Raw genomic sequence first — 16076 nt, forward strand, 5'->3', positions numbered from 1 at the left:
TACATGTTCTGTCAGATTTTGGTAAGGAAGCAAGAGAAATACTGCTTCAGTTGTTTCTATAGAAATGTTGTGTACGTGCAATGAAAGCGAGCCTTGGCTGCACCACCACACCTAGCCTGGGAGACAATGAAGTTCCTGTCTGTGAAAGGAGTCTTACTTTATTTTGTGTCAATCCTGTAAGACAAAAGTATTTCCAGCTGTCGAATGCATAGGTAAACCCCCAGTCTCTTTAAAAATACAAAAGGCTGTATCCAGTAAGGCTGAACCATCATATTTTTCAAATAACCTTAATGGAGGCAATGCAGTTACTATTACTTCAGTAGTCAGTAATGGGGAGTAAAACCCCTGTAGGCTAGAATCAGCCTTTCATCACACAGAAGTATATAGACCAGATAGATCGCAGCTGTTCTGTTACTAGGATCTTGTTTCCCAAAATGGAGAAATATTTGCAGGATAAACAAAACCCAGCTGTACATTTATCTCAACCAACAATAGAAAACTAGTTCATGTGGAACCTACAAACTAATCCCTCGTGTACCTGGACATGAAACGTACAATGTAAATGTAATAAAAAAAGAAGCCTACAGACCAACCTTTTGAAAATTGTATTTTATTAAATATACAAAAGCTCAGCACTTCTGTAGAAAATTGTATCTTCATCTCTAATACCATAATGCTGGTTAGTTTCCTGCTCATTGGTAAAACAGCAGTCCAACACCTGTTTTTCTCCCCAGTGGAGTGCAATTCTTTATTCACGGAGCAAAAGTTGGTGTTAGTGAGCAGCAGGAAGACTGCGCAGTATCGCTAACGCATGTCAGCTGCACGCATGAGACCACTTGCACTTCCTATATCTTTCACTCACTACTACTGCTTTTACCAGCAGAACCAAGCCATGAGACTGAATTGACAGCATTCAAATACCAGAAGAATGAAAAGAATTAAGGCTAATAAAGTAATTACTACTTCTCAAAAAATTTAATTCAGATCTCTCTTTCAGTACCACTTGTAGCAAACGTTTGCTTCTATGTATGTTCAAGTTAAGTTCCTTCGGTATGGGGAACACCCTGATGGTCATAGCTGGATTTCGTAAATGAAGACATTATTTTTGTACTGATTTGTATATACTTACAGAAAAAAAACCACACTGTAGTGTAGGGAGGGCACATCTGGAAGCCAGACTTTAGCTAGATGGAGAGAGACTTAAAAACAGTACAAGATAGTCTCTAATCTCAAGTACTGGTTACAGCAGAAATACGTAAACATGAGCCATCACAACACTAAAAGAAGGCATTCCTAACAATATAAAGCTGAAAATTTAGGCTACTAAAGTCTATGAACTATAATCAGGCAAAAATGTTTTCATTATTTAATTTCACAGAGTACGTTCATTGTCCTTACTAAGTGAAATTCAAGAAAGAAACAGTATACACAGCAAAAAAAACCCCAAATAGAGAATATACATTCAATTGTAAAAATTAGTTTTGTTTCGAGGCAGCAGGTTTTATTTTTAAAGGTTGGTGACCTCTGAGTATCCCCTTAAGTAAGTGCAATTTGAAGTTAAATTTTTGAAATAGTTATGTAATGGTATAGTCCATGCTATCATTTTGGATGCTTAACCAAGAACAACTTCAGAGATTTTTTAAAAGTTGGGGGAAATCAATGCTTTCTGACAAATCTGCCCTACCTCAGAGCACTGCTAACCTGGCCACTCTTATTTCAAGTTACTTTGAAACTCAGTCCAAAAGCATACATTTTACCTAAGTATTGTGTAAAATTTGACTAAGTAAGTTGTGTTTTTCCTTTGAACACATACACTGCCAAATGCATCAGCCAAAGAAGGGTGCGTGACTGTGTATATAAGAAAAGGCAGCAGAGGGAGGGTTTGTCAGAGGCAGGTACACACACGTATTTCCTAAGGATATCTAATCACAGCCCATGTGATGAAGCTGGCACTTTCTCCATAATACACAAGATGCCCCACCTGCCAGCGAGCACTTGCCAGTTCTCACATCACGGGGAATTAGTAAGTGGTCAGAGGTACAAATCTGCTTGTTCACTAACTTATTATCAGTACAGACACTCCAAAGTGCTTTTTCCCTAAAGTCGATGTCATTGACTTCCTACAAACAGCATCCTATAGTCGTATTCTTCATGGATAACATGTATCAACTACCACATTCAAGCCCCCTCCCCAACTCTTGGTGCACCCTGCTGAACTGTGATATGCTGTAAGCATTCTGCAGTAACGGGGACAGAAATGCACTTCAGAAGTTTCTAACCAGCATGCAGCGCAAAACCCAACCACCTCCTTCTCACTGCTGCTTCTTTGGTGGAACACGAGATTTCGCAACCACGATTGGAACTACAGAGAGCAACCCGATCAGCAAAGCCCAGAGCGGGCGGTAGAAGAGCCAGCCAATGGAGATGGTCAGGAGTGACAGCGAACTGGCTACGCAGAAGGCAAATGCTTTTAATCCAATGTTAACCAGATCTCTCACAACAGGAAACCAGTCCACTGCAGAAAGAATTAAACAAGGGATCAAGATGATGGTTTAAAAGGAAGTCTTATTCACGCCTAGGATTTGCACACTAATCATTGCAATCAAAAGACAGACTCAAATTATTTATCAAGAGAACTGGATAAGGCATTTCAGCAGAGTATCCTCAAGGCATTTGATAATTAAGGAACAGCTAAACATCTAAGACAATGCTATCCTCATCTCTTCAGACAGGAAGTAATCTAAAATTAAGTCTGAAGTCTTGTCCAAGGCTTGAGAGGCAGAGCAGACTGATAGCCTTGCAGCTATGGAACAAGTCTAGGGCAACTGATACAATATGCTAGCATAAAAATTAATTTCTGGCAACAATAAATCTTGCAGTAGCATGTATATGGATAAATAAATAAGAAAAAAGAAGAGATCACAGCTACAAAGCAAACAATAGCTTTGATGTCTGGAGTTTATATAAGTTTGAGGCACGTCCTGCTTTTCTCTAAGTTTTTATTCCAACATTTTTCTATGTTAAAAGGATAAACAAACACTTTCTTTGCTGTCTGTTCACAGTAGTGTAGAATAACCAGATAACAAAGATATGTTACTATACAACTAGTAATTAAGACCTGTTAGGGGGGACCACTTGTCTATGGGTGTAGAAAGTAATTGGATTGCAGCACCTTGAGTTAGACTTGAAAGAACCAGCCCAACATGTGCTTTGGCTTCTGATTTTGGTAAGCACTGGGCTGGGATCTTCTGAGACTGGCAATAGATATTTGCATAATTTCTTTTAATGTTCACAAAGCAGCCATCTGGTTCTGGGATCCTGTTTACCTGCAATTGCCTACAGTGACTTTCAGATCAAATCCAATCTGAGTTCAAACCAGATTCCTCCTGACCTCCAAATTAATGAATTGCATATGTGAGCAAGAGAGGACTCTCTAGGGATTATGATCCTATTTCTAAATCATTTTATATTTCTGTAAAAAAACTTACCCAAAGTGTAAAAGATTCGGGTCATTAGGCTGATGCCTACAAACATTGTCAGCCAACCTGCTGCACGGAGGGCCCAGGTCTTCATGGTGTTACTCTCATGCTCTTTCTGAAACACTTCCTGAAAGCAAACACCATTACATGCAGCCTGTTTCTCAGTTTCTTTCAAGATCCTCTTGATTCCAATGTATTATAAGCAAATCACAGCCAACAGCATTTTAGGAGTACAAATTCTCTTGTAGAAGATGCATTGCAGCTCATTCTGCAGGGCCTTTTTGCACAGTATCACAGCCCACTACAATAGATTTCAAAGTGCAGCACAAGGGAAACTAGCGTTTTTCTAAATTAAGACAGCTAAACAAGAACCGTTCAACACACTATAACCACAGCCAGAAAGCACACAGTTTTTGCTGCAAATGGATACATTCAACATTACTGTGGAAAATAAAATACTAATAAGTAAATGTAATAAAGGAGGAACAATCTGACTTCACTATGTTTGGAGGAAGAGAGAAAAGGCAACAATATCCACTAATGGCTGAAGGAAAGGTATATGAAAGAAAGCAAGCAGTATGAAGGGAACAAAAGATAAAAGGTATTTGTGTATTTCATCAGGCAAAGCAAAGCATCTATTTGCAAGAAGTTGCAAGAATTCTGAGTAAGATTTTTTCAAAATGGGTTGTGTGCCCCTCTGGCTCTATAAAACATACACATGAAGATGGCTAAGACATAATAAAGCACTTAATGTGAAAAGACGTGTATGACTGATTGATTACTTGTACATACAAGTACTCTATGAATTATTCATTTGTAGTGAGTTAATTTCCAATGAACTAAAATTCTATCCAATGAAGATTCAGAGCTCACAGCAGAGAGCTGACTCTACTGCTACTCCCTTTCTACTCAAAACAAAAGCCTTTTTAACTACTTCTGGGAGCTCCTATAAATTGTTGACATCTGGGATTTTTGCAGCAGGGCATGAAACAATCATTAATGGAAACAAACCTACTAAAAGGAGTAAATGAATCACCAAATTGCTGGAGCATGCAGGATTTATTGGAGCATAATGCTCTGCCTCAAGGTTCTTTCTCAGCCAGAATAGCAATAAACATTTCAAACAAGCCTAAACTCCTGTTATTAGAGGCTGAAGAGAGGATAGCTCCTACGGTTTGTTTAATTAAAGCCTGATTTTTACTGTTTTAACATACGATCTTTTTAAAAGCATGTACTTGCATGCGTAAGTGGCAAACTACCAAAGAGCAAATAAAAGCAAAATGAGAAGGCACAGAAACAGCCTTTGAAGCAAAGGATGTTCAGCAGCAACAGAAGGGGATTTTAAAAAGATAAATATATAGCTACTTTAGCCACAGTTCCTTTTTAAAATTAAAAAAAAAAAAAACATCAGGAATAACTATAGCCAAATTATAGCCCACTGCTAGGGGGCGAAGCATGGCATTTTGCTGCAATGCAAAGAACGTGCAGAAACCTGGAAGGCAAACACAGGCTATAACGCGTTGTCCTAGAAAAAGGAGAGAGAAAAGCCAATGTTTACACCAAGTATCTTCTCCTCTACAGCAGGTCTGAAGAAGAATGAGCTTACTCCCCTGCTGTTTCTGCACTACCATCTCCAGTTTTACCCCTTCACTAGTACAGTGTGGTATCTCACCTCCACAGAGAGTTCCCCAGGGTACAGAATCTGCAGGACATCTCCAGACTTGGTATGATATGGAATCAGTTGATCACCTCGCTGGCGAGCAATCACAGTCACCTTGGAAGAACAGGAAAGCTATTTACTCGTTACTGAGTTGGGAACAGAGTTTTCAAAATACAGAAACAGCTGAAGACTCACCTTATCAGCAGAGCCCAAATAGGGGTCATCTCCACTCAGACCTGCATAGAAGAATGAGACACGAAGGTCTCCTACCTATGAAACAAGAGAATATTGGAAGTCAAGAAAGATTTCTTTACAAAGGAGAATCACAGGAAAGACAACTCTGCACGGGAACACCTTTTATGTATCAACACTTTTTCTGAATGTTTGTGTCAAGCCAGAGGACATCCAGAATGATTTCCAAGCTGTACTTTTTTCAGGCCTAGTTGATAGCCGAAACAGGATAGCTCAAATGCTGTTTTGCAATACCCCCTCCGATGTAGCTGCAGGAGCACATTAACACCAATGAGAACCTATGTTCATCCTTTGTCATTTCATCTTTTGGCAGAGGGGGGCAGGCAGCACAAGCTGACAACAAGCTATTTCATCGTACTCCATTCAGTACAGCAAGGCAGAGGTAGAACCCACCTCCCAGCACCATCCCGTGTCTTTCCATTTAAAAGCATGGCAGACTCAAGAAAACAGGAGACAAAGAAGCAGGATCAGAAGCTTCCTGCAACAGAAGCACTCATGCTGAAGGACTGTACTAAGGGCGTCATCCTACATGATGGTTTGCACTCCAATTTCTACATATTTAAATAGAAATGGGACATGCCCTAACTTTCTTTCTCACATAATAGTAATCATTGCTTTGGTTTATCTTTCTCATCTTACTTCTGGACGCCTGGGGTTCTCGCTGTGGTAAAAGTAATCTCCTCCTCGTGTAACATCAGCATGTGGATCCTCAAGGTTTGACAAGCTCAACTGCTTGAAGTCATCAATTTTATCCACAAGACCTAAGCAGAACAAAGAATCAAGCTCAGGTCCAGTGTCTAACTTGGAACAGCCAATTTGCTGGCTAGCTTCCTGATTATCACTTGAAATGACCACCACTGTGGAAAGAACCAAAGTCCACTGCTGATGCAACAGCAGACACAAAGCCAGTACAAAGCAATCCTTACCCTTGGAAAGAACAAAGCTGCCAACCTGGACGTTAGGAGAAACAGCAGTGAAAGACTCCACAGCCATGGCACTGAGGAACAGAGAGAGTCCCTGATTAGTCCCAAAATTATGATCAAACTCTTGATTTGCAGTATGTAATATACAGCACATAAAATGTACCATGTCAAATGTCAGGAGAAACTCAAAGAGCTAAATGGCTGTCATGATGTGAAAAAAAATCCGTGAAGAAACTGTGTCCAGACTTCATAATGTTGGAGCCATTAAAATAAGTTAAGACAAGATATGACTGTCTCACCCCCTGGCCTGACCTTCCATTCACACCATAGGATTTCACTGTTTTTTTCTGTACTGAACCTATAATGGGCTGAAACAGAGTTCTGCTCTTAGGAAGCTGTTCAGCGCTGTTATAGAGGTTTTGAGTGACAATGAATTAATCACGTTCCTAGATGAATTCCTGCAACATTTAACTACACTCATAAACGCACTTTATTTCTAGCCTGAATGTATCTAGCTTCTGCTGTCAACTGCTAGGTCTTACTTGCTAAATTAAGAAACCTAGATCATAAACCTTCTCCATATAAAAGTACTTCTACATCATGGCCAAGTTAATTAAATTCCAAACTCAGGAATCCTTTACTTACAGACTTGACTTCATTCTCATAAGTAGTACTACTAAAATCTGCTTGGCAGTAAACAACAGATTTTATTCTCACAAATGTCTAAGTCACATAAAAAGATAAAGATGGATGGACAGAAAGAAGATGACACGTAGTATACACTTAAAATAGTCTCATTAATGCTAGGCATCAATTCTAAAGTTCAGCACATCAGCATACACTGTGCTGTCTCACACAAGGATCCACCACAGTTATGTTCAGTCTCCTTGGTTTGTACCAATACACTTAGATGAAGTGTTCTTAGCTGCAGGACTTTTTAAATTATGTACTGCGATAGCACTAAATCAAAAATGTTTATTAATCTCAGTTGGAGATTTGCATTTATTGGAGAAGGCTTGGAGAATTTTCATTAACAAAATGGGTGCATGGGGAGGAGAGACAAAGCCGGTATGTTATCTGTGCATGCTTTTTTCTGTTGTCTCTCATCTAAACAAGTCTGCTAGTTGGGACTTACAATCAAAAACACATAGATCTTTGCTTTCCTTCCTTAAGTAGTACTTCCCAATAAAGGGCAGTGTATTTGCAGCCCACAGAACCAAAACAAAGTTCTGGATATTTTGCAAAGTTCAAACTTTTATTGAAATCCTGGTCCTACTACCTCTCCAGCCGTATTTTTCACTCACACATAATGTTTTTTGCCAGATGGCATCCTGCATCCTAAGGAACAAGCAGGTGCTGTAAGAATGACAAGCAAGCTAAAACTTAGCATTAAAAATGGCACATTGTAGTGTAACTAAAATGCTGCAGATGAGATATATATAAATTATATATGGGCAATTGCCACAAATAAGCCTGTGAGCTCATGCATGCTAGCTTAGAAAAAGCAGCACGCAAGTGGTATGAAAAGGTCATGGGATGTCTGCTATTCTAACCTTGTACTTATAATAGGAGAAGGAATTAGTAATAGACTGCACTAACAGACAGTAAAAGTCAGAAAGGAACCCATTCAAGTTCTCCTACATGGAGACCACATGGTCCAGAGGTAATATAATAATAGCCTGATGTCCAGTCATTACTAATAGCTTAATTCTGGTTCCACCAGGCAGCTTTGAACTGCTCTCTAATTCCTCTATGCCTTAGTTCTCCCAACTACCAAAAGACCAACAGCTTCCACCCACTTCACTGTGTCATGAAGATTAATCATTTAGCTCTGATCTTTGATCAGATAAAGTGACAGAATCTAGAGGGACTGTGCCAGGTGGTAAATTACCTAGGGTTTTTGTGTCCAATTTCTCGATCAAAGTTTCTGCTGTTCACAACTTCCGATTTCCACTCAGTATCTAAAGAAAATGATATGAAGGTTGAGGAAAAGACAGGAAGAATTGCCACTCAGATCTTAGTTACTGAAGATACCTCTCAATTAATCAGTTCTAAGTTACACTTCTAGTAACACTGTTTACATCAAGGTATGTATGTGATAGTCTGTACTGATACTTAAATCCATCCTCCTAGCATATTAACAAGGAATGGCAGGATTAGGGAAAAAAAAGGATTTCAGGGATAAAATTGTAACTCAACTTTGCACAGTGGGAGCTTTGCTGTTGGCATCTTCCATGATCAGGCTTTGATTCCTGGCTCCACTCTTTGGGAATAATCTGATTTTGTGAGGAAAGGCTGCGAGCTCTGCTGGAACTAGCAGATTTCAGTGTAGTCAAGCAACAGATAGAGGTGTTACCTGTAATGTGCCACTGTCAAAAATGCATAATGCTGCCTTTGTTTGGGCCACAGCAGCCTTCCCACATCCCAAGAACAGACCCCAGTAGGCTCCTTATAACTCCTACAAAACTAGAGTCCCTTTTTTGAGCAACTTCCATATTAAATATAGCTTGCTCTACTTCCATGAAGGTGTATAGAAGAAGGAAAGGGAGTTTGGTTAAACAGTGGAGTAGGTACCATTGAAAGGGATATTCTGGTGTATTGGGAACATGACAAGATTCTGGTAGTGGTGGGGTGCTGCAGGGGTGGTCTCTGTGGCAAGAGGTCAGAGACTGCCCTGTGTTGGATGCTGCTGGCTCCATATTGAACCCACTGCAGGCCACAGCTGAGCCCATCAGTGAAGTCTGGGGCACTTCTGTGAAAAGATTTTTAAGCAAGGGCAGAAAACACCAAATGGGGAAGGGAGGGAACAAAAAGGAGTAAGAAACAACACAGAGAACACCAAAAAACAGAGGAGAAGGAGGAGGAGGAGGTGCTCCACAGCAGAGCAGATATTCACTGCAGCATGGGAAGAATCCATGCTGGAGCAGGGGAAAAGTGTGAAAAGGCAAGTGGCAGAGAGAAACCACTACATACTGACTGTAAACCTACCCCCACTCCCTGCACTGCTTACTTCCCCACTAAGGGGAGTGAGTGCAACTTGTGGTGATAACAAGGGCGGGGGGCAAGGGGAGAGTAGTCTGGAGTGAAGTTGAGCCTGGGAAAGGGTGAGAGCAAATGTGTTTTGCCAACACCCTCATCAGTAATTAAATATGTATTTTAGTTGACAATAAATTAAGTTAATTTTGCCCAAATTGAGTCTGTTTTAGACACAATGGTAATTGGTAAGAATCTCCCTATCTTTATTTCAACCTACAAGCTCTCTCATTCCTGTTCTTCCCACTCTCTTTCCCAGTCCCACTGAGGAGGAGAGTAAGCAAGCAGCTGTGTGGGCCCTTGGCTGCCAGCCAAGGCTAACCCACCACATCTAATAATACAGAGACTTTTACTGGACAGAATCCATCAATCTTGAGAGGGCAGCTGTTTTTTTTAATGGCATTTCTTTTTGTTCCCTGCCACTGTAAGGCTGTTTTTCACAGCTCACAACCACTAGCTTTGCTCCTTATGTATCTCCATGCTGCAGTGTCCCATGCTTCACTGACCTGGGGTATTTTTATGATCACACCCAGAAACTGCTGCACACCCACGTTACACATCCATGTGCTTTAATCGGAGATAAATGAAGTGCAGAGACCAATCTCCAGATATACGATGACTCAGAGTATTTTTCTGCCACTGGGTAGATCAGAATAATGCTCTCAGTTCTGCTCCTGCCAAAAAAGCATTTGGCAAGAGCCACAGCACACATCAGAAGGTGCTGGTGGTTTTCATTAGCTGGTATCAACACCTAAACAGATTCTCAACAGGCTGTCTTACAGGCTGGAGCTACACTGTTCTTCCCTGTCTATTCTCTTCTGCTCATGCCTGACATATGCCCAATCACTCCACTTCTGAAGAGTAATCTCAGGCATAGCTTTGAACACACTCCCATTTCTGCCCATCTGCTGTCACCGAGGAAAATATGGGCCCTATCTCCAGAGCATCCTATCCCTAGATGCTGCTCTGAACCTCTAGGAGTTCCAAGACAAGACTTTCTGTAGTAGCCGCTTGCTAACAGCACGCCTCCTTTCACCTCAGTTACCTCAAGGAAGGGAGGTCCTGCCATTTGTTTAGGAAACAGAATTTTTGCTTATTTCTTCACATTCCTTTCTTTCCCAACAAGAAAATACAGGGTTTACAACAAATATCAAAATACACACGCATAAAAGTCCAAAGTTACATACATAAAAGGGACTTTCTGTAGATCAACTTACTGTATGAATACTTTGTCTCTTTCTTAATCTCACCATTCTCTTCATATTCACTGCAGGGAAAAGGAGTGGGATGAGAACCAAAACAGTGCACACACACCCCTGGCCCAGGGCAGAATACACTTTACAAATGAAATGCACAGACAGCTCACTGGCAGCACAAACTTGTAAAGATAAGTAACTCTTCTCCAAACTACCTATTCCGAACACATAGATTCTCTGTACAATGAGAAAACTACACACAAACGCTGAACAGCCACAACCCTTTTATTCCCATGTTGCCAACAAGGAGGTGTTGACTACATCGATGTGGAACAACTAGTATTAAAGACAGTAAGACAAGCTGACCTAAATCAACAACCTGTTTACAAATGTTGCACCATAAGCATGTTAAAACTGAGAAGTTATTTTTCACACCTTCACTACCTCGGACATTTTATTTTGCATGACAAAGAATTTGGAACATGAGTTCTGTGGAGTCAGACCTACACAGTAGCTAATAACTTTTATACTACCATCAGCGGAATTATTAATAATAACAGAAATGTTTTTCCCCTTCTCCTTGCAACTATTAGCAGAGTAGCTAACATTTCATTACAGTGTTGTAAATCCCCTTGAAAAGGTACCTAGACTGCAATATTGTCTATTATAAACTAATCTGAGTGTCTCTCAAGCAAATAAAATTTGCAGTTTACTTTCACAGCTAGAAATTAATGATGGCTTTTGATTATTAAGGATAAGGGGTAGCAGAGTCTTCTAATAATCGAGAAATCATGTCTTGGTTTAATTGAGCACTTCAATTTGCACATGTATAAAGTACCAAAGAAATGAAGAGATTTCTCTCATAGTCAAGAGCCAAAAAGTGTCAAGTGTCCACAAGTCTGAGAAAAGAATCTGACTTCTAGATTCAATTGGATACAATAGGGTTTTTTAATTGCTTTGAAATACTCTAGTGTATGTTAGGCTGGAGGTATCAACCAGGCAGTTTTTGGGTCATTGGGTTTATCAGAGTTTATTCTGGGTCTCATAATTGAAATTGTTGGGTTCACTTACTTTTCTACAAAAGTTAAGACCCCTTTGGGGGATTTAAAAAAAAAACCAGCCAACCAACCAAAAAACCCAACAAGTAAATCATTGTCATTGTGGAAGAAAGGAAGATAGCCAAGGGAAAATATGATGAAGTTTCCAGATTCAGCAACAATCTTTTTGTATTTCCTTTTTGAGGACAGGGAAAAAAATTGGCTTGAGGGTACATGATCAAGTTTTAGAGAATGGCAGCAGGAAAGGCTTAGCATATGCAGAGAAAAAGAGGATTATGAAGTTTTATTTGAAAAAATTCAGAACCAAGTATTTTGAGACAGTGATTTTGATTCTGCTAATCAACTAGCAGGCAGGGAGTATTATGGGGGTGGAGTTACAGAAATCCTGATGGGCAGAAAGTACATCAATAAAAAAACAGAAGCTTTAGGAATATTAGAAAGGATAGAAATCAACTAAGTCTTTGGGGAAAAGATGAGTGTCTTCTATTTTTTCTTCTTCTTTTTCATAAACTGGTAAAGATCTTTGAATTCTGTTGACAACACATATGACAGAAAATAGATCAATAGGCTCTGAGGTGGCCCAGCATCAGACAACAATAATGAAAACAAAAAACGACAGCTGTAGCATGGAGGCCAAGAAACCCCCTATGAAGTTATACAAAATCAGGAAGTGGAAACTTTTGATAAAAGGCCTTGGATGTTACCCAAATTTTATCAGATGCAAATTCTGCAGCATCTACAAGACCTGACATCTCCAAGGAAATTAAAGTGATGCTCTAAAAAAACCCCAAGAGCTCTAGAATTCTCCTGCTGTAAAGACTTGTTTGATTTTTTTTTCTTTGGGGGTGGGGAGAGAAAAAAATATGTGATGAGATCCTGTTAATACAACAGCTTTATGAACAACTTTTAAAGATTTCTTTTACTTACGTTGACTCTTCATATTCAACCCATTGGTACATTTCCACATTACGCTTAAGTTTGACAGCCTGGATGGAGAGCCCATAGCTGGGATCAAACAAAGGCTATTTAAAAACAGAAAATACAAGTCAGTATAAAAGCCGTTACCTCACAAACTCAAAAACTGTACTTTTATTATCAAACCCATTTACATACCTCACTGTACATAGTACTATGTCACACACAGTTGAATATAGAATAAATGTTATGAAAGACAAAAAGGAGCATCTCTTTACATCACTAATAAATCTGACCTGAAGAATCATCACCAAAAAATTATTGCCATAGTGAAGAATAAAACCAGAAATGCTGGCTAATGGTATGCAGGCTGAAGTGTTTAAACCAGGGGGAGGTTTTATTTTACTGGAAGCTACTGTGCTGTGTTACCCTCTGCAGTGCAGACTGACCACAGAAAACGACATCGCTACTGAAAAGTCAGAACTTGCAGAGCCTCTGTACTGCAAAAGCCTAAAGACTTTACAGTATCATGAATACACAACAGGATCCCTATACAAAGGGGAATTGAAATTATCCACCAAAGGCAGTGGGAAGGTAAACACAGCTAGAGGTAGCGTGTTGCTTGGGAGTAGGGAGACCAAGGCTGTACAGCATCTCCCCGATTCTGGGCCAAGAACCAAAGCTTGGGTGGTAGCTGGCAATGCTTACAGAGTAGGAAAGAAGCTGTATGTCTTCTCCTTGGATATCAAACATAATTTTAACTGGCAAAGACTCTTCCTTCCCTCCAAGCTCGAAATACTCGCATCTTCAAGACACTATTTTATTTACCTTAGACGTAGTCAGAGCGCCAGCTAAGTGCACCAATCTCCCTTCATTCTGCTGAGACACGCTGTGGATGCTATCAAGAGGGATCACAAGAGAAAGTCCCTCATCAAGAGATTTAGCTGTCCTTAAAGCTCGTCCCTGCAATCAAGAAAAGCAAAATCAAGTTGTGGAGAATCAATGGTACAGCAGTATTTTGTGAAAAATGTTAGCAGAGAAGTGTTCTGAAGACCACAAGGAATGCTTGTATATTCAGCCTCAAGTCATATTCTTGAAACATGCTTGTACTTCTATGCCCTTTTTCTGACTGAGTTTGGGGTAGTACTTCTTATTCATGCAGCACGACCATTAACATTGAATAAGCTCCTCAAACACACATAGATTATTCTTACAAGGGTCTAAAATTATTGCTCTTCATCTCTTACCTTGTTCGTTGTTCATGAATAACTGCAAAAATTGTGCCATTTATGGTCCTTTTTCCATACAACTACATGGCAGAAGCTTTCCTTACCTTACCATCATGTTACAGTGTGTTTTTTCCTGCAAAGTCACCAAAACTGGGAGTAGTTCTCTTTCCTCTTGTAGAGGTATAAAAGGTAGTCTTAGGTGAAAATTCACAGAATTCTGCTCCCCCACTCCAAAACTGCCAAAAGCATGTATGTTTGCAACGGCAGGGTGTTAGGATTCCCTGCTTACTTCAATTATTTTTTCAATCTAAACCCAAGACATAAAATAACACTGAGAATAATTAACACCCTCAATTATGAATTCCTTTAACGCAATTATAACAACACTAGAAGTGAGGATCTTATATTATCCCAAGAAAGAGAGAAGACTGGAATATGGTTGGGTCACATGCCTGTTTCTGCATCAGCTCACAAGTTTTGAATCTTATCTCTCATCACACACTGCCACTGTCTCTATTAAACTCAGTTCTACAGAAATACTATCTGTGGCCTGGTGATTTCACTCTTCTGTTATATCGCAAGCATAAGCACTAGGCTCTCCAGACATAACATCCTCTTCTCATGGATGAAGTAATAAAGCTTTAACACGACCATTTGACTAAGCCTATAAATGCAAAACTAGTGGAATGTCACTTCAGCTGTGACATTTTAAAGCTGTGTGTGAACACTGACAGTATTTTACTTACTTCATTGGTAAAAAGAAGGTAGAAAGACAGAAGAAATGTCACAAGTCCCATCAACATGCCTCCAGAAGTCTCACTGAGCCTCTCCAGGAACCCCGGTTTGGACTCACTTGTGATTTTAACATGTTCTTTTCTGCTGCCAGTGTCAGAGAACTGTTGGAGATAAACAAATAATGCAATATTTGTGTGAAAGGGGAAGGCATTCTGTTTCAAAATCAGTCTTTTAGCTTTAATACTGCTGCTTCACAGAGTAGCACCTCTTGCCTTTGACCAAAACTTTCCCACACTTATTAAATGCCTCATCACACTTTTGATACCAGAAATATGGTCAATAAATAAAACTCAAGCCTGATGGAAAAAACAATTTCTATGATAGTGGTTCAACATGTTCCTTCAAGCTTTCTTCAGTCTGTCTCTAGGTTCCCTATTTGGTGTCCACACCCCGCATTCAGGCCATGACAAATTGAGTAATACTCCCGAATTCCAAGCCAGCTAAAACATAGCTATAAATAACAAGTTACGTTTTACCTCACCAGTGGAAAAGTGCCTGCATACTTTAAAATAATTGCATCTTGGGCAACAAAAAGAGATAGCTAAAAACAAAATTGCTATTGCTGTCCTAGCCAGCGCCACATTAAAGCATAAAAGCCCAGGGGTTTATCTGTAGGTACACTAGCTGCGGGGAACAACGAGGAAGCAGCTTTAGCACACGTAGCCAAGGGAGGAGGCGAGGCTTCTCTTTTTCTCATCCCGAGACGCCAGGCGGGATGTGACAGCGGACCCTCCGCTGCACAGGGCCCCTCGCCTCAGACAGGCCACCCCGGGGGAGCGACCCGGGGAACCGCCACACGCAGCGCAGAGCGACGGCAGGACCGGCCCGAACAGCACTTACATTCCTCGACATCTTGAGCCTCTCGCCCTCGCCAGGTACCACCCCGGAGAGGCCGCAAGAGCCGCGCACCGACAGCCGCCCGCAGCCGCGCCCTCCTCCTCCTCCTCCGGGCTCACCCGGCCCTCCCGCCTCCGAGCCGCTCCCCGCCCGAGGCGCTGCCGCAATGCATGCCGGGACGCGTAGTTCCCGCCTGGGCACTGAAACCCTCCCCGCCGGCCGCGGGGCAGCCTGGGAGTTGTAGTCCAGCGCCGAGGCCGGGCCCGACGGAGCCGGCGGGTCTCTGGCCGCGGTCGGCAGGAGGTGCGTCAGCGGCCGCCGGGCGGGCAGGGAAGGTGCTTCCGGAGGCGGGAGGTCATAGCGTGGAGCGGCGCGCCGCTGCCCGTTGCTGTGGCGGTGGTAGAGGAGGAGCGGAGCGGGCGGCGGGCCGCCGGCGGGGCTAAGTCTGCGCGCGCGCTGCGGGGGAAGGCACCGGACGGCTCCGCCATGTCCTACTGCAGGCAAGAAGGTGCGCCCGGGTGTCCTCCCCAATGTCACGCCGCCGGGACAGGCCGGGCGGGCTCGCCCTGAGGCGGCCGGGGGCCGGGGTGGGAGCGGCGCGGGGCGGCTGCCCGCTCACCTCAGCCCGTCAAGGGAGGCTGCAGCCTGAGGGGAGAAGAGGCGCGAAAGCCGCCCGCGGGCCGCGTGTGGTGGCGGGGG

At 41.8% G+C, this 16076-nt stretch overlaps 2 protein-coding genes across 2 annotated transcripts in view; one reads left to right on the forward strand and one right to left on the reverse strand.

Moving 5' to 3' along the window:
• Positions 1 to 659: 659 nt before the first annotated feature.
• Positions 660 to 15510, reverse strand: TMEM43 (transmembrane protein 43). Its single transcript, XM_010571619.1, has 12 exons — positions 15381 to 15510; positions 14492 to 14641; positions 13345 to 13479; positions 12529 to 12623; positions 10565 to 10614; positions 8206 to 8275; positions 6318 to 6388; positions 6031 to 6152; positions 5335 to 5409; positions 5152 to 5253; positions 3489 to 3606; positions 660 to 2515 (listed from the first exon to the last, which is right to left on the reverse strand). Exons 1-12 carry the CDS (start codon positions 15390 to 15392, stop codon positions 2313 to 2315), a joined length of 1203 nt encoding a protein of 400 aa, XP_010569921.1. The 5' UTR covers positions 15393 to 15510; the 3' UTR covers positions 660 to 2312.
• Positions 15511 to 15691: 181 nt separating this feature from the next.
• CHCHD4 (coiled-coil-helix-coiled-coil-helix domain containing 4) overlaps positions 15692 to 16076 on the forward strand; it is a 10284-nt gene continuing 9899 nt past the window's right edge. Inside the window, exon 1 of the mRNA XM_010571643.1 lies at positions 15692 to 15885. Within this exon, the coding sequence (XP_010569945.1) occupies positions 15864 to 15885 (22 nt within the window). The 5' untranslated portion in view covers positions 15692 to 15863. The remainder of the gene's footprint in view (positions 15886 to 16076) is intronic.

This window comes from Haliaeetus leucocephalus, unplaced genomic scaffold (assembly GCF_000737465.1).
Source record: "Haliaeetus leucocephalus isolate CR32 unplaced genomic scaffold, Haliaeetus_leucocephalus-4.0 Scaffold2, whole genome shotgun sequence".
NCBI classification, from domain to species: Eukaryota; Metazoa; Chordata; class Aves; order Accipitriformes; family Accipitridae; genus Haliaeetus; species Haliaeetus leucocephalus.